Below are 22,662 nucleotides of genomic sequence, written 5' to 3'. Positions count from 1 at the left end.
GTAATAATAATAATAATAATAATAATAATAATAATAATAATAATAATAATAAATAAATAAAATTGGTTTACACAAAAACTACGTAGGAATTTTGGTAATCTTCATATTCAAATCAGAGAAATGCTGTGCAATGTTTTTATACACATTTTACAACTTCTGTGCATAGCAAACTGACTCAGTAAATGAGATTGAAATGTTCTGAATTAAGTCACTTTCATAATTTTATTAATGGTCAGTGAAATTGTGAATTTCAATATCAACAAAGATAACACAACTTTATATGGGTAAATTTCAGTGATGATGCTGATAGTGGCAGGGGTGGTTGTTTTGATCATGGTCGTGGTTTCAGCGTGGTAGGGTAGCAGTGGCAGTGTTGGCAGTGAATGTTAGGATGAAGAATCCACATAACCTGAACGGAGTTAAATAAAAATGCAAATACAAACTTCCTAATCAGTCTTAGTCTTAGTTCGGAAATCAGTGTGGGAATGCTGAAGTGTATTGCTTGTGTATTTTTCAATCCATAACGCTATCCTATTATTACTAACTTACAAAGAGCTTTTAGAGAACCTGGAGGTTCATTGCTGCTCTCACATAAGCCGCCATCAGTCCCTAGCCTGAGCAAGATTAATCCAGTCCATAGCATCATATCCCACCTCCCTAAAATCCATTTTAATATTATGCTCCCATCTACTTCTCGGCCTTCCCAAAGGTCTTTATATCTCTGGCCTCCCAACTGACACTCTGTCTGCATTTCTGGATTTACCCATACATGCTACATGTCCTGTCCATCTCAAACTCTGGATTTAATGTTCCTAATTATGTCAGGTGAAGAATATAGTGCGCGCAGTTCTGCGTTGTGTAACTTTCTCCATTCTCCTATAATTTCATTCTTTTTAGCCCCAAATATTTTTCTAAGCACCTTATTCTTAACACCCTAAACCTTTGTTCCTCTCTCAAAGTAAGAGTCCAAGTTTCACACCCATACAGAACAAGCAGTAATATAATTGTTTTATAAATTCTAATGCATCCTTTTAATGACATTAAATAGAGATTACAGTAAATTAAAAACATTGCAAAATAAAATGCTAAACAATATTTGTACATTTGTTACAGGAAAAACTAAGTCATCTCAAGGTGTGAACAAGTCTTTGTGTCATTGTGACTGTCGTATGATGATAGAGTGGGATAAAACCATGACACTGAATTTTTAGAGCCAAAGTCCTGTTCCTGTACATTATATCACATGAAGTATTATGTAATATTTATTATAATTGTGTACATAATTATGCTTGAATGATATGTTTTATATTTTAAAATTTTGTATTCTTTTTGTGCACCTTTGAACTCCATCTCTCTCGTTCATAGCCAAACTCTTTACCCTTCTCCAACCTGATTACAGCCCAGTTACTTTATGGTGACAGCTCGTCGATGCGAGAGAGGAGAAGGTTCGAGTGTGGGAGGGAGACTGATCCGAGATGGAGTGAGCATTTTGTAGATGGAGGGAGGGAAATACAGTCATATTAGAAATGAAGTCTCACGTTGCTCTCTCGCACGTTGCAGCGTCTGCATAATTTTGAGCTCCTGTCACTGTGTTCACTTCATACTCCGGAACAATAGTCACTAATAAACACTAATGTGAAATACAATGAGCAACAGTGCGGAACAATAATAAACACTAAAGAAGTAAACTAATGTGGAAATACAATGAGCAGCAGTTCGGAACAATAGTCACTAATAAACACTAATGTGGAAATACAATGAGCAGCAATCGAATCACTATATTTAACAATGAAATATACTTATGTGTAAATACCAGTACCATAATGTTCATAACTGCTTCACTGTTACTTTTCGCATCATCATCGTCATCATCATCATCATCATCATCATCATCATCATCATAATCATCATCCATGTAAATGATGAGGTGGCCTTCCTCTGTACTTCTTTATTTCCTCAAATACTGCAAATTTTTGGCCCTAATGCTGTGATGCTCCACCAGAATTTGGCTATTATTGTGTGTGTGTTTTTTTTTTTCCAATGAAATCCTAATTTTAAAATAACTTTCTTCAAAGTCGAGATACCTCCCTGAAAATCGATAGTCTTTCAATTTCAATAATATTTTTTTTAAGTGTGGGCTTCTGTTTCTGTGAAATATAGAACTCTTGTTGTTGTTGTTTTCTAATGCCAGGCATTTGACAGTAAAGTCATTTGACCTCTTGCACTCCAATATTTTTCAAAGATATTGTCATGGTTAGCCACTGACGCACAGATTTTGAGATGTTCTGAATCCATTTCTTGATTTGAGTTGCACAATGGACAGTTAGGAGGCTGATATATTCCAATTCTATGCAGATTCTTGGCCAAACAGTCATGGCCTGTTGCCAATCTAAATGCAGCTACAGACGATTTTCGTGGTAAATCGAGAATCAACTGTGGATTATGATGCAGAGAGTTCCATTTTTTCCCTTGAGATTGTGTTATCAAATTTTGTTTGTTGAAGTTTAAGTATGTAGATTTAATAAATCTTTTCACAGAGGAATACGTAGATTTAGTAACAGGTCTGTAAGTAGCAGTGCTGCCCTTCTTTGCTAAAGCATCCGCATTCTCGTTTCCCAGGATTCCACAATGGGATGGTATCCATTGGAATACAATTCTTTTATTGAGTGTTATTAGTTGAGAGAGCATTTTATTTATTTCTGCTATTTGAGATGAAGGTGTGTGTCTAGAGACTTGATAGAATAGCTGCTTTGGAGTCTGACAATATAACTGCATTCCTGAATTTATTGATGTGGCATAGAAGATTCCTGAGACTTTCACTTATTGCAGTGATTTCTCCATAAAGACTTGTTGTTCCACATCCAAGAGATCTATAAAGTGAGAAGAGACAGCACGTAACACCTGCACCTGCACCTTGTTCCCTGGAGATCAAGGATCCATCGGTGTATAAATGAAGCCAATTTTGTGGAGGGTACCTAATATTAATTGTCTCTAAAGACAATTGTTTCATTATTTCAGTGTTTACTTCTGATTTCAGTATTTCTTGTGTTAAAATTTAGATTATACTCTGTATTTAATAGTGTTAAAGGGTTTGGTTTAATTTGTAAGTTTTCTTTTAAATTCGGGACGTTGATTTTCTGTTTTAATTCTTGAACCATGGATATGAAACTTTTTTGAGTTTTTAATCTACAGAAAGGATTATATGAATGCCAATTGTTTCCTGGTAATCTGATAAGTTTTTCATATTGAATCAGTGCTTTTTCTTCTATGATCATTTTGATGCTGTTAATATTAGTGAGGAATCTCATAGAATCTATTGGAGTTGTTTTGATCCCATCAATAATGAGCCTGAGAGCTTGGTTTTGAACACGTTCTATTTCGTTTATGAAAGGTGAAGTAATTAAAATTTCTCCGCAGTATGTCAGCACTGGCTGTATAACATTTTGTATGTAGTGTTCAAAGTATTTCTAGAGCAACCCCATTTCTTTCCTGCTAGTCTTTTCAGAAGGGAGAATCTTTCACGAGCCTTTTCAGAAATATATTTCAAATGGTTGTTCCCTGTTAACTTACTGTCGAAAATAACTCCCAAGATATTTGGATTCATAAGTCCTAGGGAGGTGTTGGCCATTGTATTGGATATTGAATTCTCTTTCTTTTTTACAAGTGAAAATATTTGGTAGTTACTTTTGCCTAAATTGAGTGTCATCAAATTTGATGTAATTCCATTCATGTAGTTGATTTAGAGCTTTAAGAGCAGAATTTTGAATTTTGTCTCTATGTCTGTGAGATCCGGAAGTCCACAAAACTATATCATCTGCAAATAGTGCTGTTTTCATGTTTGATTCCTCTAATAGGGAGGGTAAGTCATTTATATAAATATTGAATAAAGTTGTGCTGAGGACAGAGCCCTGGGGTAGACCTCGATATGTTTGTCTGTAACTAGAAAGTGAGTTATTGAATTTAGTAGCAATGAATCTTTGACTAAGGAATTCTGATATCCATCTGAACATATTGCTGGAGATACCTAATTTATGTAGTTTTAATAATAATTTATTTCTCCAAACAGAGTCATATGCTAATTGAAAGTTAATAAATATTGCCAAGGTATCTTCTTTTTTGTTAAAACTGTCTTTTATTTCTTGGCCAAGGCATATGACTTGTTCATTAGTAGAGTCTTGGTGATAAAAGATTTTGAGATTCTAAATACCAAGTTAATCTGTTGGAGATCATGGACTCCATAGTTTTTGTTATCATGCTTAATAGTGCTATTGGTCGATAACTATTAACATCATGAGCAGGTTTCCCTTTTTTGTGAATTGGTACAATGATTGCTTTCTTCCAAGCTGCAGGAATTGAGGTGTTCCATGATAAATTGAAAATGGAAAGTACAGACTTGGCTTTTTCCCCAAAATGTTAAAAAAATTCTGAATGAATGTTGTCGGGACCAAGAGATTTCTTGGTTTTTAAATTTTGTATAGCTATGCTTAATTCTTTGGACTGCGAATGCAATACCCGACCTTACAGTTTGTTTCTAACAGGCAGCATTTTCACAAACAGAAAATAGCAGTGAATCTAGACAATAAATACTACAGACTAAACAATACAAAACAGAAGCACTACAACTATTTAAGTAACTAAATGAAACGTACGTAACAAACACCTTAAATTGCAATACACAAGATAGTGGTGGTGTAGTACGTCCTTAGCGCGACTGTACACCCATACTAACGCTCCTGAGATGTGACCGCTAACGCAGCCAGGGAAAGACTAAAATGAACACTCCTTCGAACAAACAGTGAACTCGCCCAAAGCACTGCGTCGCCAGACCAGTCCCCATAAAGTAACTGGCCTGTACTTCTAATATTAAAGGACAATGTTCTGGTTACTATTAACATTAAAAGATGATATCCTACTGAAATAATGTTCATCATCTAGGAAGGGACAAAATTACTGAAAACATAAATGAGGCAGTTTTTTCGTTCTTCTAAATTAAGACCACTTTCCTTGTTTGTTTTTTCTGAGATTTCTCTAAGGCATAAAAAAAATGTTGGGATGAGCCCAAATCTACAGGGTTTCTAATCAAGAGTGCCTCCACTCTCCTGGAAACTCTATGGAAAAGGCCATAAATGATTTCCAGCACCTAGGTGATCAGTGTTCTTACTGCATGATACCTGGCACTCAGGCTATTAGCTGTTCTTGTCTAGTCCAGTGGATCTTGGGTAGAAAACATGAAGTACATTGCGGAACATCGCGTGTTATTAGTGAATACCTTTGCTAAGTATGGATTGTATAATGAATGTAGATTTAAATTTGAAAGAAAATTTCTGATGTAAATGTCTCAAGCAAGTCAGTGATAAAGAGGCTTCTTAAGAAGTTCTGCATTACTGGTTTGGCGTTGAACAATAAACAGGAAATGGGTTGTTTTAATGGGAGAGAAATTCATAGAAATCTCTCAATTGTATAGGAGCACAGTGTACAATTTCACATAACATTTTTTTCCATTGTTTGTAAGAAATATCAGCATTTAAAATTATGATACATTGGCATTCGAAGATATCTGACCTAGAATTTTCTGATCGTATAAGCGAACTATTTATCTGCAGGATAGTCAGAACCAAAGATATAACAAACAAACAAACTTTGAAATAATTCTACTAGTTTTCAGTAGATGACACTTATTGGGACGGGTAAAAGAAATGTTGGGGAAAATGATGATATAGATTGAGATTAAATTATTCTCACAATTGACAGTATTAGAGGTTTCCCGCTAAACTTAAGGTACGATCACACGTCGCTACTTTTGCAGCGCTGCAGTATAAAAAACTGCGCAACTCTTGTACTGCGACGTGTGAACGACGGTGCAACCTGAAAAGTAGCAGCTGCCGAACCTGCTGCCCGCTACTTTCCATGCTGCGCACAACTTAAAAGTAGCGACGTGTGAACAGGGTTCTCAGGGTTGCAGCCGCAGCATTTTTGATATCGGTTTTGTTGAAACTTTTGCTGCGGTTTCAACCAGTGTTACCACCCAAATGTGTCAATGATACTTTTATTGTTTGGATACATTTTAATGTTAAATGTGATGAAAATAAATTATTTGTAACAGTTATTAAATACACAACACAGTCTGAGCATAATTGGTGACGATATAATTCATTTTTTAAATTTTCCGTAGCGTAGTTCCAAACAGGAGGGTTGCCAACATTGATTTTGTGAATATACTGTTGGTTATCATTTAAGTATATAGGCGTTTTTAAAAGCTTTATAGTAAACATAATGTCAATTTCTGAATACTAGTTAGGACAGAAAATAAAATAATAGATAAGGAAGCTTTCGCATGAGTTTCTTAATAATGCGAACATAACCACAAAATGTATATTGAGAAATCAACACGGAGATGGGAACCTGCAGCATGACTGCGGCTGCAAAAGTAGCGCCTTGCGTGTGAACAGACTCGCAACCTCCAGTTGCAACTTTTGCAGCACTCGGGTTGCGCAGCACGAAAAGTAGCGTGCAGCGCGCTACTTTTGGCTTACGTGTGAACACGACACGCAACTTTTGCAGCTGCAGTATAAAAGTAGCGCTGCAAAAGTAGCGACGTGTGATCGTACCTTTAGTTTTGTTTTACAATCAGCTGAGGGAGATGAAATTTTGAATTCTATAATGCGGGTATATTTCATGTACTATTGATGACGCTGACTATTATCCTCGCTATCTATTCATTGAAGTAATAACTAAAGAAGCCACACTTACATGAACAAATTATTATTAATCACTATTGACTAGTATGTGTCATGTATCTTTGAATACTAGTGTACCAATTTCCATTCTTTTTGGTTCATGTTTAATATATAAGTGTCTATATCACAGCCTTCCTTGATGATGGAATAGCTATTATTAAGTTCAAGGTTCATGAGCTGAGACCTGATCGAGGTCTATAACAATTTCTTACCATACCACCTTTCAGAAAGGAAGTAATTGAATACACCCAATGAACACATGCTACAAAGGGATAAAATTGGTTCAGTTACAAGTCCATTGATAATGAAATAAAGAAATGGAAATCCATTGTTGAAGCAAACCACTTCATTCTGAAGTTTATGTTGTGTCATTTTAAAATTGAATTTATCTATTGTTAAGGATTAACAATAAAATTATTTTCCTTCTTGCTTCTCAGTATTTTGCTACAAGATCTCCATAATTTTAAAGATTCAAAAGTTAAGTGATCTGTGTCCATTTCTTCTACCTGGTTGCATAAGAAGCAGTATGGTGTTGGGAATATACTAATCCTGTGAAGATGCAGGGGCGTATTTTGCGGGCTACTGGGGCTACCGGCGGTAGCCCAAGGAAATTACAAAAGAAAAAGTTTATAATATAACATAATGTAATAATTTTGTATTATTAGTTTTACCATAGTAATTTAAATTAAAGTAATTGTTAGATATATTTTGTGTAATAATAGGGTCAGCGGTAGCCCAAACCCTTTAACCAGTATACGCCACTGTGAAGATGCCTACCTAAGAATCATGGCGTGTTATGAATCTGAACATTGCAACATATGATTTTGTGGGTAAATTCAGGATTGATTTTATGTTATTCCAGAGGCTTATCCCCTTTGATTTTTCTTTTTTAAACATATTTTTCTCACATATGAGGGGGCTGTGGTATTTCCTGGGGTGTGTGGTATACAAGTTTTAGTAAGACAGTCTTTTTCAAATGCCTTTGTTCATTGTTCAGCACAGAGGCTTATTGGTAATTTAGTTCTGATTCAATCTGCAAACAACATAAAGGAATGTAAAGTATTCTTCAGTGCTCTTAGCTGATTTTGTCTTTCTTTTCACTCAACAAAACAAATCCAACACCCAACTACGAAACGAAATTGCCGCAATTCGTACACCAACATGCTGAAAGTACAATGAAAGGGTGATGACAATGATTAAAAATAACGAGTGTGTCCTTGCAATTTTACTTTCAATAATGATCGATTTTTTTATTTCTATTTTTTTAGGCCTTTGCAAACTTTTTTCTTATTTTGGTTTTTGTGTCATTTTTATCTAACAGAAAACCTATTTAAGATGCTTCGAGCAAAATACTTAGACATAGAGTTGTCATCTAAAGAACTTACAGAAACAGGCGAATTAATACTATTGTTATCATCATTATTGTTGTTGTTATTATTATTATTATTATTATTATTATTATTATTATTATTATTTAATAGTTACCAATTAGGAACATTAAATCCAGACGTTTGAGATGGGCAAGGCATGTAGCATATATAGGCGAATCCAGAAATGTATATAGAGTGTTAGTTGGGAGGCCAGAGGGAAAAAGAGCTTTGGGGAAGCTGAGATGTAGATGGGAGGATAATATTAAAATGGGTTTGAGGGAGGCTGAATATGATTGTAGAGACTGGAGTAATCTTTCTCAGGATAGGGACCAATAGCGGACTTATGTGAGAGGGGCAATGAACCTGTGGGTTCCTTAAAAGCCATAAGTAAGTAAGTACCTATATTGATGGTAGTATCAGTAATAGCCCAGATCACATAATTGACATGCCTGGGGAACTGGAGTTGCGTTCGTGCGCGGGTTCGACCTCCGTTTGGGCCCACTACCTGATTTACCCCTACCATAAGACTGCGAATGCAAGGAAAACTAGGGCAGAAAGTGTATGAGTGAGATGTTATGCCTTGTCCAGAATTTCGAAATGAAAGAAACTTTCGTACGACTGTACTTGCCTGCCGGTCTGAAGTTGCGCTCGGGCTCGGGTTCGATCCCCTCTTGGGCTGATTACCTGTTTGGGTTTTTCCGAGGTTTTCCCCAACCGTAAGGTGAATGCCAGGTAATCTATATCTAGGGTAAAAATAGTAATATCATGTTCTTCCAGATTCACTTTTAAATATAAATATTATGTCTCTGCCTTACTGCATACCCTACGTTCAACCTGCACTTCGCCACTGATTCCACAGAAGAATGCGAAGTGTCTGTCTAGACAAGTTTCTATATTTTTGCCCGTTTCGAATTCGATATTGAGGAAGTTAGTGAAACCTGGAAATTTTATTCTTCAAAAGTTGGTGGGATATGATGTCCCTAACTTGGTTACAGTGTTGCCTATTCAGCTATTTTTCCGCTAGATCTGGTGTAATTCCTTGTTTGTTTAGTGGATACAATTTATCAATATGGTATTTAGCAGTTTTTAAGCCACATAACGGCAAAAGTATCTTTTACAATGTTAATATCAGTGTTTTACATTGTAATGTATAAATTTCGCGAATTCTGCACTGTAGCAGATTTTCAAGAATCGAGTTGGCAATACTGTTCGGTGGGATACTTTATTGTGATCGTACTCGTATCAAACTAGAATGTAATGTATGATTATGCTTGTGCTTTAAACATTATAGAGTGTATAATCTAACTGCACGTACGTTCTGATCTGTACACAATGAGTATAACAATATCATCGGTTCGTCCCAGGGCGAGTATATTAGACAAATCTTTGAGCAGGGGTAGAGGTGAGGTTAACCTGAGTTGCTTCGCACTACTGTTTTCGGAACTAGTACAGTATTGTCAGAATCGTGTGTATACGGTTCCGGAATTACAAAATAAGTAAGTTTCTCTATAAAGTATATAAAAAAAATAGGAAACACGTATTGTATTAGTCGTTAGCTAGATAAGCACTACCCTAATCTAAGATACAGTGTGAATAGCCTCCGTGAAAACCCTCTTATTTTCACGTTTGTAACTTTGAGGGGGCGGAGAACGAGGAAAATTTAGAATAAATTTCAGAACATGGATTCCTTCCTTTCCCTCTTCAAAATTCCAACCTTATGCACACAAAATAAATTATTGGCACTGAAAAGTGCCTTTTCGTAAGCACGGTGATGCGCATTCGACAAATGCAGACAAATCTGCTCTTTTTAGTATTTCGAGATACAGTATAATTATTTGTCAGTGAGGAATCCGTATACTGAAATTTTCCCAAAATTTATAGAAACTTATCCAGGTTGCGTACAGATGTGAATGTTTTCTTTAAAATTACAACAAAAAGTCATTCTGCCATTTTTTACGAAGCTGTCATAAGATGATTGGCAAAATTGTTATTTACATAATGTATTATTTGTTTTGCTATAAGTAACAGGTTTTACAACCTATGGACAATTTAAGGTTATTTGTAGCTGTATTGTGAGTCACTTATTTTCTTATGTTACAAATCCTGTTAGCCTACATCCTCAATATATAACAGTCTTACATATCCAACCCAAGCGATGTCATAGTAATTTTTTTCTTGGCCATACTCTACCCCTTATTTTTCTCCTTTGGAATCATCCATCAATTTATCCACCATCCACACAATTTAATGAAATTGTGAAATAAACTTAATTTAAAGAAGAGCCTGTCAACCTTCTATAGTAGAAGCACACTTGTCTTGATGAATACTGAAGTACGTATGTATCTGCAGCACTTCGGTGTTTTTCAGTCATTCTTTCATAGCCTAGGCCTATATCTTTCTGGATTCCAGCGCTGATAAGTAGATCATTTATGTTTATGGAAATTAAAGAATATGTACGTAGATGAAATTATTGGGGATCATCAGTGCGGTTTTCGGCGTAATAGATCGACTATTGATCAGATTTTTTGTATTCGACAGATAATGGAGAAAAAATGGGAGTATAAGGGTACAGTACATCAGTTATTCATAGATTTCAAAAAGGCTTATGACTCGGTTAAGAGGGAAGTATTATATAATATTCTTATTGAATTTGGTATTCCCAAGAAACTAGTTCGATTAATTAAAATGTGTCTCAGTGAAACATACAGCAGAGTCCGTATAGGTCAGTTTCTATCTGATGCTTTTCCAATTCACTGCGGGCTAAAGCAGGGAGATGCACTATCACCTTTACTTTTTAACTTCGCTCTAGAATATGCCATTAGGAAAGTTCAGGATAACAGGCAGGGTTTGGAATTGAACGGGTTACATCAGCTTCTTGTCTATGCGGATGACGTGAATATGTTAGGAGAAAATACACAAACGATTAGAGAAAACACGGAAATTTTACTTGAAGCAAGTAGAGCGATCGGTTTGGAAGTAAATCCCGAAAAGACAAAGTATATGATTATGTCTCGTGACCAGAATATTGTACGAAATGGAAATATAAAAATTGGAGATTTATCCTTCGAAGAGGTGGAAAAATTCAAATATCTTGGAGCAACAGTAACAAATATAAATGACACTCGGGAGGAAATTAAACTCAGAATAAATATGGGAAATGCGTGTTATTATTCGGTTGAGAAGCTCTTATTATCCAGTCTGCTGTCGAAAAATCTGAAAGTTAGAATTTATAAAACAGTTATATTACCGGTTGTTCTGTATGGTTGTGAAACTTGGACTCTCACTCTGAGAGAGGAACATAGGTTCAGGGTGTTTGAGAATAAGGTGCTAAGGAAAATATTTGGGGCTAAGCGGGATGAAGTTACAGGAGAATGGAGAAAGTTACACAACACAGAACTGCACGCATTGTATTCTTCACCTGACATAATTAGGAACATTAAATCCAGACGTTTGAGATGGGCAGGGCATGTAGCACGTATGGGCGAATCCAGAAATGCATATAGAGTGTTAGTTGGGAGACCGGAAGGAAAAAGACCTTTAGGGAGGCCGAGACGTAGATGGGAGGATAATATTAAAATGGATTTGAGGGAGGTGGGGTATGATGATAGAGACTGGATTAATCTTGCACAGGATAGGGACCGCTGGCGGGGTTATGTGAGGGCGGCAATGAACCTTCGGGTTCCTTAAAAGCCATTTGTAAGTTGTAAGTATTAAAAAAACAAAGATCTAAGATCAGTACAGACCTCTATGTACAAAAATTAGGCATGCATATGCTATATGGCTCCTTATGGGCAGAATTTTGTCTTCCCCATACGATTCATTAAAAAACTAGAGGTTTATGATCCCGTATGGCCCCCATGACAGCACTGCCAACCCGTCATATTTTGTTATTTTGCAAACTGTGGCCTGTCATGACGGGTACTTTTTGTTTTTTTTTTCTTTAAAAAATGGTCATAGGTGTTTCATGGTTTTTCAGAAATGAAAATTACTGAAAAATGGCTCATAAAATATTACAAACTCCAAATTTCAGAAATAGCTAAAAATGGATAACACAGTTATTATACGGCTAAACTAGCGAAGAGTTAGTTCCCTTAGTTCTCCTCTTTTATACTTATTCGTTCCCTTAGTTCTCCTCTTTTATACTTATTCATATTCAGAAACTGATCAGAACAATTTTATATCGCCAGGGATTATAACTCTGGATACCCCCTCCTTAACGAACAAATAGTAAACACCAACAACCCATTATTTAATTTATTTAAATTGCTTCCATACAAAAAACAAACACAAACAGCCCCCACACAGGTCGCCCCACCCCTCACTCCACTTCCAGTCCCACGAGATGTACATTAGGTAAAGCGATGTGAGCATGAACCGTATCCCAGTATAAGCCAAGCTGTCACCGAGAACACACCACGTCAAGCAGTTAGAATGTAAGTTCATTACACATCATTTATAGTGCATCAAGTAACATTAATAAAAAATTTTACAACTTAATTTATATTGTTTGCAGAAAGCAAGGCTTCACTGGAATCCGGGGATTGACAACAAATTCAAAAAACTGTAATTTAAATATGTAAGATGATTGAGTTAATTTACGCGCATAATTATTAACATTGGTGTACTCCATGTAACGTTCCATTTAAAAGTGCTTCAATATTAGCATGTGCACAACAATGAACATTAAGTGACAATACCAATTATACAAGAATTCTAAAGGTTAAAACTATATTCAATATACATTGCAACTAATACAGTGATACAACATAGTGAAATTTAATAACTTGTTGCCCTATTAAATCATCATGATAACACATATCAACATATCACGACATAACAGCAACGACCAATGTGTTTTTTAAATAGTGTTTTTAAATATTGATTTTAAACAATTTAATTTTAATAGAGTGTTTTACCAGCTAATAGCATATAAGAGTTTTAAGGTATTTATTTACGTAATCATTATAATACATCATGGATATAGTATATTATGCACACAAACACAGATCATTTAAGTCTACGATACATGCACCTATTGGCTTGGTTATTAATTAGTATCATATACACACATCTGAAGGTGGTACACCAACGTACCGAAAACGTTAATGTGACAAATTAATCAAATTTATAATTGTAACATAAGATAAGCATAGATGGTCTAATTGAAATTTATTACAACATAGTAAGTTACATTAACTAAAATGCAACATAAAAATTTCAACATTAATTATAAATAATTTCAGCATTAACAAATAACAACCACAAGAACAGATGTAACACTTCACGAGATAAATCACATTTCATTTAACAGTCTGGAGTCAATTTCGACAAATGCGTCCTTCATGAGATAACATCTCTTCTCGAAGTCAGGATCTGGAAAAGATGAAGTAAAATTTTTGATGTAAGGCATTCTTTTTCTATTCAGTTATGGCAATTTTCAATAAATTCGTTCATACTGTAAAAGCAATTTTTGATTAAAATTTTGTAAAGAGCTTTCTTAGATGTGCAGATATTTTTGTAAGATAATTTGGTAGGCTATTATACCTAAGAAGGCCTCAAGTGTTTAAAGCTCTTTCCTCAGTCATACCAACATAAGTTTGAGGACATTACGAAAGTTTCAAGCTAGTGTACACTCACGCTATGCCTTACATATACGAATCTGTGACAGATTATGTTAGGCTTTTGTTAAGCCTTGCATATACGAATCTGTGAACGATTTTCAAGTGCTGGGCAAAAGCTGTGAATTTTGTTTTGTGATGTTATCAGTACTGGTCACTTCTGAAATCATCAGAACTAACTGTGCGCTAGTTTCACCAATTATACTTGTATATCTGTGTACCTATCTACAAAAAGCGTATATGCAAAGGATACTAAAAGCGTGAACAAACCAAGCCTAACCTGTTACTGATCCTCGAATTTACAAAATCTCCCTTTCTATCTACCTGTCTACCAAAAAACATACTTGAAAGGCATACCAAAAGCCTAAAAAACCCAAACCTAACCTGTCACTGACACTCGACCTGTACTAAAACTCGCTTATTCCATAGTTCCACAATTTGCACACATTTATCAGACAGTACACCATGTCTTAACAGAATAAGATCACAGTTTTTCAATATTCAACAACGGCCTCTTTGAAAATCCCAAAATAGTCCACCTTTTTTTTTTTAATTGGCTACAAATTCACAAACCTAATATTAAAATTGGTGCCCATTGACTAATAAAATTATTGGACATCGAAAAATATACTGAGAAGAAGCAGAACCATCCATTAACAACCGTTGCATGAACCATGCACTTTGGATCCTACCTCTTCCATGATTGTTAACCAAAAGACTCAATGATATAATCTAACTTTGCGGAATAGAATCAAATCTACCATTAGGCCTATATACGAATGTCAGTTTGTCGGAAATCCGTTACATTACGAAAAAATATTGCCACAGTAACTTCACAAACTTATGAGCATACAGACCTATGTGCACTGAAGAGCCATATTCCATTGTACAAAAATAACTGATTTAATTATAATTCATTGTACAAAAATAACTGATTTAATTATACTTTATCGATTAAGTGTTTTTGAGCAAGTCTGTGCGATTTAGCAGCATCCTTTATTTGGAATTGTTCCAGACTTGCTGATATGGGACAAGAAGTAGGTGCAAAAGTGATTGATATCCTATTTGTTCGAGAGAGAAATTGCAAGCGTGAAATAAAATTATTAAATATTCTCCTTTTCATCAAATCTACACTGTGGAAGGTAAGATGATATTAATGTAAGCTATTTATTAGTTTTTTTTTTTTTCAAACTTAGATTTGTGTCCAGATTCTGAAGTATAGCTCACAGAATACAGTATAAAAAGCTTCTGTAATTTCAGATGGATTCTTCTAATACTTGGAAGAAGTGTTAAATTCATGTTTCTACTAGTGTTGTGGGATTTAATCGATTAATCGATCAATTTCTGTTGTAAGATAATCAATAAAAAATATTTAATTGAATAATCGAGTCGATTAAAATTAATCAATTGTAGTTGATATTAATTATTATTTTGGTAATATAAACTCATACTAAAAATTCCGACAATATTCCTCTCTCAGACATTGCTTACTTAAAAGTACAAGAGTACTGTTATTTTCTAACTGTAAACCAGATAGAGTAGGGAAAATCTTTGCACAAACACTTCAGAAAAAAATGGAAATATGAGGACATTGACCTAGTCTACCTCTATTGAAAGTTGAAACACAATGCGAAATCCTTATTAGGTTTTATGGTTTTCCAAGAAAACTTCCACCTTGTCAGCGCATCTTCCTATAGTCCCGTCGCTCTAATTTCCGGCAGCCGATCGCATTGCAGGTCGGCTACATTTAAACGTTTGCGTCTTGTGATTCGCTGATTCATTTCTTAAGGCTCGATAAATACGTAATATAATCGCCCGCCATTTTAGCTCTTTAGTTGGCGTTCACAGAAAGCACACGAAGACGTTATTTTCCGCTCAAATATTTGCTGAATTACATTGCGTTTGATTTATTATCATAGGAGCTACGACATTATAATGTTTAACGGTGTGGCAAATAGATTCCTCGTATGGTAGCTCGGCAACGTGAGAACAAAAATGGCGAACGATACTACCTACCTAGACTTTATAGAGCCTTCACTTTCTAAGACATAAGCAAAGAGGCGGAGTCACGCCGGAAATAACAGTGTCGGGACTATAGCATATGAAGTACATACTTTTCAGGATTCATTCCCCTCATCCCTTTTAAAATAGTCTTGTCTACACTATGTGCAAGTGAGAGCGGAACTACCTTCTTCTCTTTTTAAAATCTGGTAATTCGATTACAATAGGTGCCAGTCTTCCGTTTCGACCGCTGTAGTTTTGCAGTTGGAGTTTCTGTACTGAGTTTGTATATGAAGGTTGTGATAAAGGAAAAAAAAAATCAGTTTTCTGTGGTTTGTGAAAAGTGTAAACTCCATTATGTCATATGAGAATTTGAGAGGTAAACTCAGTGAAACATTTGGATTTAAATTAAATGATCGTGGAGAAGTGCTTGACAGAAAAAAAGTTTTTTCGTGTTTAGTGATGCAGGAAACATTGTTACTAAACATAGAGCTGCACTTAATTCGGAGCATGTGAATGCACTCACATGTTTAAAATCATAGATGAAGCAGTATTAACTAGTTGAGTTTTTATACTTTTTGTTATTTATGTTTGTCTCAAAAATTCCCTGAGAAATTGACACAATAAATTATAAGCCTCATAATAAATATGTTAGTAAGTAATTAAAATAGTTGTTTTGTAATATGATGATACAATATATATACAAATATATAACATTTAATACTTAAGCTTATCACCGAACACAAGTTAAATTTAACAATAATTATGTATTACAGTATATTAAAACATTTTTTCAACTCGATTAGTCTATGGATTAATCGATTAAATTCAAATAGTTAATTGATTAAATATTTTGATCTATCAACAGCACTAGTTTCTACACAAGTATCTATAAAAATTTTTGAGGTTCGACATAAAGAAAAAAAATTGTGAAAAGCGAGTCATAAAATTGTTGGAGCATTCTTGAATAATTCTATGTTTATACCATCAATACCTGTATCTTTTGTGTTTTGAAATGTTTTTAGAACTGTTAGAAGTTCTTCTTCTTCTCTAATGGGATCTAAGTCAATTTCAATCTGGATAAATTGAGATTATTTCCATCATGTGTTCAGAGATTTTGGTAATAAATAAGCCATTCAAATTCGGGTATCACATTCAGTTGGAGTTAATTATCTTAAAATTTTATATGCTTTCATTTGTGCTCCATATATGCCATAATCTATATCACCAATACTGGTACTTTTTTTTTGCCATCTAGTTCGTTTTATCTTGCGGATTTCTCTTTTGACAGTGGCTGATCTTCTCTTGAACTCTGCATGATCATCTAGTGATTTAGAATTCAAAAACTTAAAAAATTCAATATGATAAATTTAGTAAAATAGCTTCTTTATAGATAGCTTTTGGAACTTGGTGTCCAAGTCCACAATTCAGTCTTGCTGATTTTGCCAGCATATTTGTCACATAGAGAGTGGATTTTTATGTACTAAAAGCTAGTATTCCAACTCGTTATAGTTAGAAACTAGCAAACAGTAATCCCCTCTCTGATATAAATAACACTGTTGGGTTTGAAAGCATTAGCCAATTATAGCGATTAATGCAACTCCGTGTTCACTGTATAATTGACGAAGTTCGCGACTTTCCATACTATTGACTAGAGCTCAGTAGATGGCGCATGTTTTTCAAATGCAAGTTCAAATGAACAATCTCAATCGCTATTTACAAATAGCAAGCAAAGTTCAGTAGATGCATTCTCCAGTCTTTGTGACCCAACTCTTCTCTGTTAGATTTCAGAGTGTTGTGAACAAGGCCTCAAAATGGTTCTAACTGAGTGGATGTACTCAATTTATAGTTGATGTCATTTTTAACTATTAGTACATAAAAATCTGCTCCCTAATTATCAGTAATGCACACTTTTCAGTAACTTATTTTATGTGTTATCAAAATGGAGCCAACTAAATTTTTAGGTATTTTAATTCTTCCTATTGTTCTGATGTCTTATTGTTTAAATAAATATCCGTTTGTCAATTATATTGTCGTTTTCTTCTTGATACGATTAGAATTTTCCATTTATCGTCATTGAATTTGGTATTTGACTTTGTTTTGTTTCATTTCAATTGTTATTAGATTATATTCCACAATCCTAGTCCATTACAGTATAATGTGTTTTTTTTTTATTATTCAGAATATTTCATTACATGCATGTGTGTGGCTAGGTTTGGATTGCTTGTACTTCGTTTCCTTACTCTATATATCTTTTCAAACTATTGTTAATTTGTTGGTGGTCTATGCATATGCTGACTGTACTTCATGGAGGAGTAATGTAGAGCGTATTCCGAATCTCACCGGTGAGCAATCCGATGGCATCACGGTGTTCCGAATTCCACTGATGACGTCATTGATGCTCCACCGGTGTCGCACCGGTGCCATCAACTTGCAGAGGTGGTGGCAGTCTCCATCAGCCGCCATCAGTGAATCTGATTGGTTCTTGCATAGGGCGGGAATTAGCAGACGAATAACATCGTGCACTGTTCTGTCATGGTGGTGTGTTCTGCTTTAATTCTGCTGTATTGTTTGTAAAGAACACAACGTAAAGACAATATGTTAATGGCTTATGAGCGAACATGTCAACGGACCAGTTATTACTACCGGTTCAAGAAATAAATTGTTTATGCTCTCTTTTCTTTGAACGAGATGGCAGTACGAAAATTTCGCAAAATTTTGCTAGCGTAGCACAGACAACAACTTGTACAGTCGCCATGACAGCCATTGATCCTTCCAGCAGTTTTATTCCTTATTTCGCTGCAACATGACGTCATTGATGCCACCGGACCCGGTGAGATTCAGAATACGCTGGTAGAGTCATAATAATAATGAACATTATTTCTATATAACCGCGATATTTTTCTTTTCAGTCCCTGTTTGGAAGAGAAGCTGACAAACTAGAACATGCAAATGATGATGAGAGAACATACTATATTATTGAGAAGGAACCTCTCGTGAATAAATTTATTTCTGTACCTAAGGATAAAGGAAGTCTGAACTGTTCTGTATTTACAGCTGGTATCATTGAAGCTGTTCTTAATGGATGTGGATTTGTAAGTAATTTAATATTATTTTATATTGCATTCATACGACCAAGCACATTCTCTCTCCCTCCATCTCTGTCTCTCTCTCTCGCTCTTCCTCTTTCTCTTCCTCTCCCCCTCTCTCCTTCCCATCTCTCTTCCTTCCTCGCAACCCTATCTATATGTATGTATTTATTTACACTGCAAGTGGGCAAGCACCCGGTGGCAGTGGTATATACAATATTAACAATACACAATAAAATGATAAACAATACACAATAAAATTTACAATACATAATACAATTTACAACACATATACAATTTTATACACAATACAATTTAACACAATAATAATAAAACATAAAATAAAACACCTAATTTTACAACACAACGTACATAATTATGTATAGGTCCTACATAAGTTTCAATAGTCTTTCACTTTACTCTCATCTCATTCCCTGTAGTGGCACTATGACGCATTTCACTGACACTTTAGCACACATTTCACTGACACTCTGTAACACATTTCACTGACACTATAGAACACATTTCATTGCCGCTATAAATTATCACTGATCGGAACTGTTCACTGCACTGTAAAACCATAACTTCACTGACTCACCTCGCTTCACTGATACAACAGTTCAAATAAGTCAAATAATTGCATCCTTATGCATACTTATAAACAGAACTACATTTAAACTAAACATTTCTAGTCTACGGCCCTCTTACACGCTATTTTTAAATAATTTACAATTCAAACCAAGGAAGTAAACTCGTCAGGCTAGATAAATACATGTCACCTTAAAAAATTAAATGTTGAATGTCACCTTAATTTTAATTTGCACTTTATACACAACTTTTTAAGTTATTCTTGAATCTCCTTAAGGAAGGACAGCCCTCAAAGACCGCTGCAGGTAGGTCATTCCAATCATTTATAGTTCTGTTTAAAAATGAGAATTTACCTACATCCGTTTTCTGTTTCCTACATTTGATTTTAAAATCATGATCGTTCCTACCATAGTACGATGGCTTTCCTAACCGAGCCGTTATATCTACCCATGCTTTCTGACCTAGATGTGCTCTATACAATGATGTTATTCTAGTTTTCCTACGTCTGTTTTCCAAAGTTTCCCATTTAAGTTCTTTTATCGTATCGTTCCCATCTTCTCTTTTACCTTTAACAAATTTAGCTGCCCTATACTGGATTCTTTCTAAGGAATTTATCTGATATATTCTATAGGGATCCCAACACGTAGTTCCGTATTCCACTAACGTTAGATATGCTATTTCCCTCGATTTGGGGCTAGCCTTTCTCAAGATTCTCATAATAAAGTGAAGTGCCCTCCATGCTTTGCCTGTAACATTATCAGCATGCTCTCCCCAAGAAAGTTTGGAGTTTAAATACACTCCTAGGTATTTACAACATTGTTCTTGCGGAATTACAACACCACTGAATTCGTAATTAAGACTAGTTTCCTCTCGGGTTTTACAAAATGTTATAGATTTACTTTTAGAACCATTTATTTTCATCCTATGCTTTAACGCCCAGTTATAAATTTTATTCAAGTCTGTTTGAATAGCATCTACATCTGAATTATTTCTAATCTTTCTATAGATAATGCAGTCGTCTGCAAATAGCCTCACATTTGATGTAATATCCTGGCATAGGTCATTTACGTATATTATAAAGAGTAATGGACCCAGAACGCTGCCCTGTGGCACCCCTGAACTTATATTTCCAATTTCCGATATTTCATGACCTACTCTAACTCTCTGGGTTCTACCTTTTAAGAATTCTTGGATCCATAGCACCACTCTTTTATCTATTCCTAGCCTACTTAACTTATCTATTAATATGTCATGTGGCACCAAATCAAATGCTTTCGAAAAATCAATCACAACTGCATCGATTCTTCCGCCTCTATCTACCTCTTCAGCTAGATCCTGAACCAGCGACGTAATTTGACTATCACATGAGAAGCCTTCCCTAAAACCATGCTGGCGGTTGTAAAACCAGTCTTTCGCATTTAGAACATGACGAATATAATCCGATATCAAATGCTCCAAGACTTTACATACGACAGATGTAAGGCTAATCGGTCTGTAGTTTCCGACATCTAATTTATTTCCACCTTTATGTATGGGTACCACTATAGCTGATTTCCAGTCACATGGAATAGCTGCATTGTTTATGGAAACATGAAATATACGCATTAAGTATGGAATTATGGCCTCGGAACCTAATTTAAGAATCTCTGTAGCAATACTATCTGGTCCTCGAGACTTCCGATGAAGTACATATACATAGTTTTCATTTCAAAACTTCCCAGTCTAAACAACTGTTTATTTAATTTAAAGTTGAATTACAAAAACACTTCAGTTTAGGTATGATATATATGTGTGTGTGTTTTTTTTTTTGTTTTCTACTTATTATATGCATTGATATTCATGTTTATTTTCAGCCTGCTAAAGTTACTGCTCATTGGCATAAGGGAACTACATACATGGTCAAATTTGAAGATTCTGTGATTGCAAGAGACAAACAACTAGAAGACAGATAATCACAAACATAAAACAGTTACTTGCGACAAATTATCAAATTGTATGTATAGTGTATTGATGTTTATTTTGTAGATAAAGTAATGAAGCTTATTATAATGAAAATAAATTTAAATATAATGTAACAAATATTAACTTAAATCAGATGCCAATTCTTTTGCATTGGTGTTCGTTGGTTGATAAGTCACTTTCATTGTTATATGATATGGATTCCTCCTCTCATCTCTGAAGTAGGAGAAAATTGCTTGCATTAAGAAGTCATATAAACCTGAGTGTTACTAGTTCTAAACGTATATTAATATATATTTAAATTCAGTGAAATATAGAATTTCTGAAAAAATTAATGTTATTACAAAGTATTATGAATGTTTCGATAACTTTTAGACTGGGGACACATGGACATTGGATATATGCGTGAATTTTTAATGGGTGTTGGGAATGTGGACACAGGAATGTTCGAGGTTTGCACATTAGCAGCGAAGTAGAAGATGGACAAAGAAGTGGTTTCTGCTTTAGAAAGCCTGGTCCACTTGATGGTGTATAAAAAGGACAGACCAATATAGTAGTGAGTGCACCCAATAAACAGCGAGTGACATGTACATAGTAGTTTTCACACTTTGTATTTTCGATTCAGGAAGACCGTGATAAATTCTTTTAATTATTTTCGAATATGGTAAAATTCTTTTTATTAACTTATATCGTATATGAAGAACTATGTATTGCTTCATGGGATTTATAATTGTCATAGAAGAAAAATGTTTACTGTAACGTAAAGACAATTACTATTCATGGAATATTGGCTGTTAACTTTTTTACATTAGATTTATTCAAAAGAAAGTATGTGCTATACAATATAATATTAAAATATAAATCGTACAGTATCGTATGTTAAAAAAAAAAAAAAAACTTTAATTATGGTTTATTTAACAACTCTCGCAATTGCAGTGGTTATATCAGCATTGCCAGTGTGCTGGAATTTTGTCTCGCAGGAGTTCTTTTACATGCCAGTAAATCTACTGACATGAGCCTGTCGCATTTAAATGCCTGGCTGGGATCGAACCCGCAACCTCGAGCACAGAAGGCCAGTGCTATACCGACTATGTTACCCAGGCTGACTACAATATGTTCAATGGAAAATTTAATACATGAAACTGAATGTGACATACTAACTTCTTCATCAAATAACGAAAAGAAATTTCTGTATTCTTATGAAATTCGTCTTAGTCTCTCATATTAGTTTTTACTAATTTGCTGTTACAATCCTTCTCAAGTAGGTAGCAGCCAATTAAATACAAATAGGTACATGCCA

General features: G+C 34.8%; 2 protein-coding genes across 2 annotated transcripts in view; both read left to right on the top strand.

Annotated features, from left to right (window-relative positions):
* Positions 1–1,316, top strand: part of ClC-b (chloride channel protein 7) — a 48,096-nt gene extending 46,780 nt beyond the window's left edge. The window contains exon 17 of the mRNA XM_069834774.1: positions 1,114–1,316. The gene's annotated coding sequence lies outside the window, so the exon portion shown is untranslated. The remainder of the gene's footprint in view (positions 1–1,113) is intronic.
* Positions 1,317–9,294: 7,978 nt separating this feature from the next.
* Trs31 (trafficking protein particle complex subunit 31) lies at positions 9,295–22,662 on the top strand. Its single transcript, XM_069834773.1, has 4 exons — positions 9,295–9,603; positions 14,741–14,867; positions 18,639–18,821; positions 21,257–22,662. The coding sequence occupies exons 1-4, from the start codon at positions 9,440–9,442 to the stop codon at positions 21,353–21,355; spliced, it is 573 nt and encodes a 190-aa protein (XP_069690874.1). The 5' UTR covers positions 9,295–9,439; the 3' UTR covers positions 21,356–22,662.

This window comes from Periplaneta americana, chromosome 9 (assembly GCF_040183065.1).
Source record: "Periplaneta americana isolate PAMFEO1 chromosome 9, P.americana_PAMFEO1_priV1, whole genome shotgun sequence".
Taxonomy (NCBI): domain Eukaryota; kingdom Metazoa; phylum Arthropoda; class Insecta; order Blattodea; family Blattidae; genus Periplaneta; species Periplaneta americana.
Note: the sequence above shows the minus strand (reverse complement) of the source record. Positions and strands in the feature narration are given on the sequence as shown.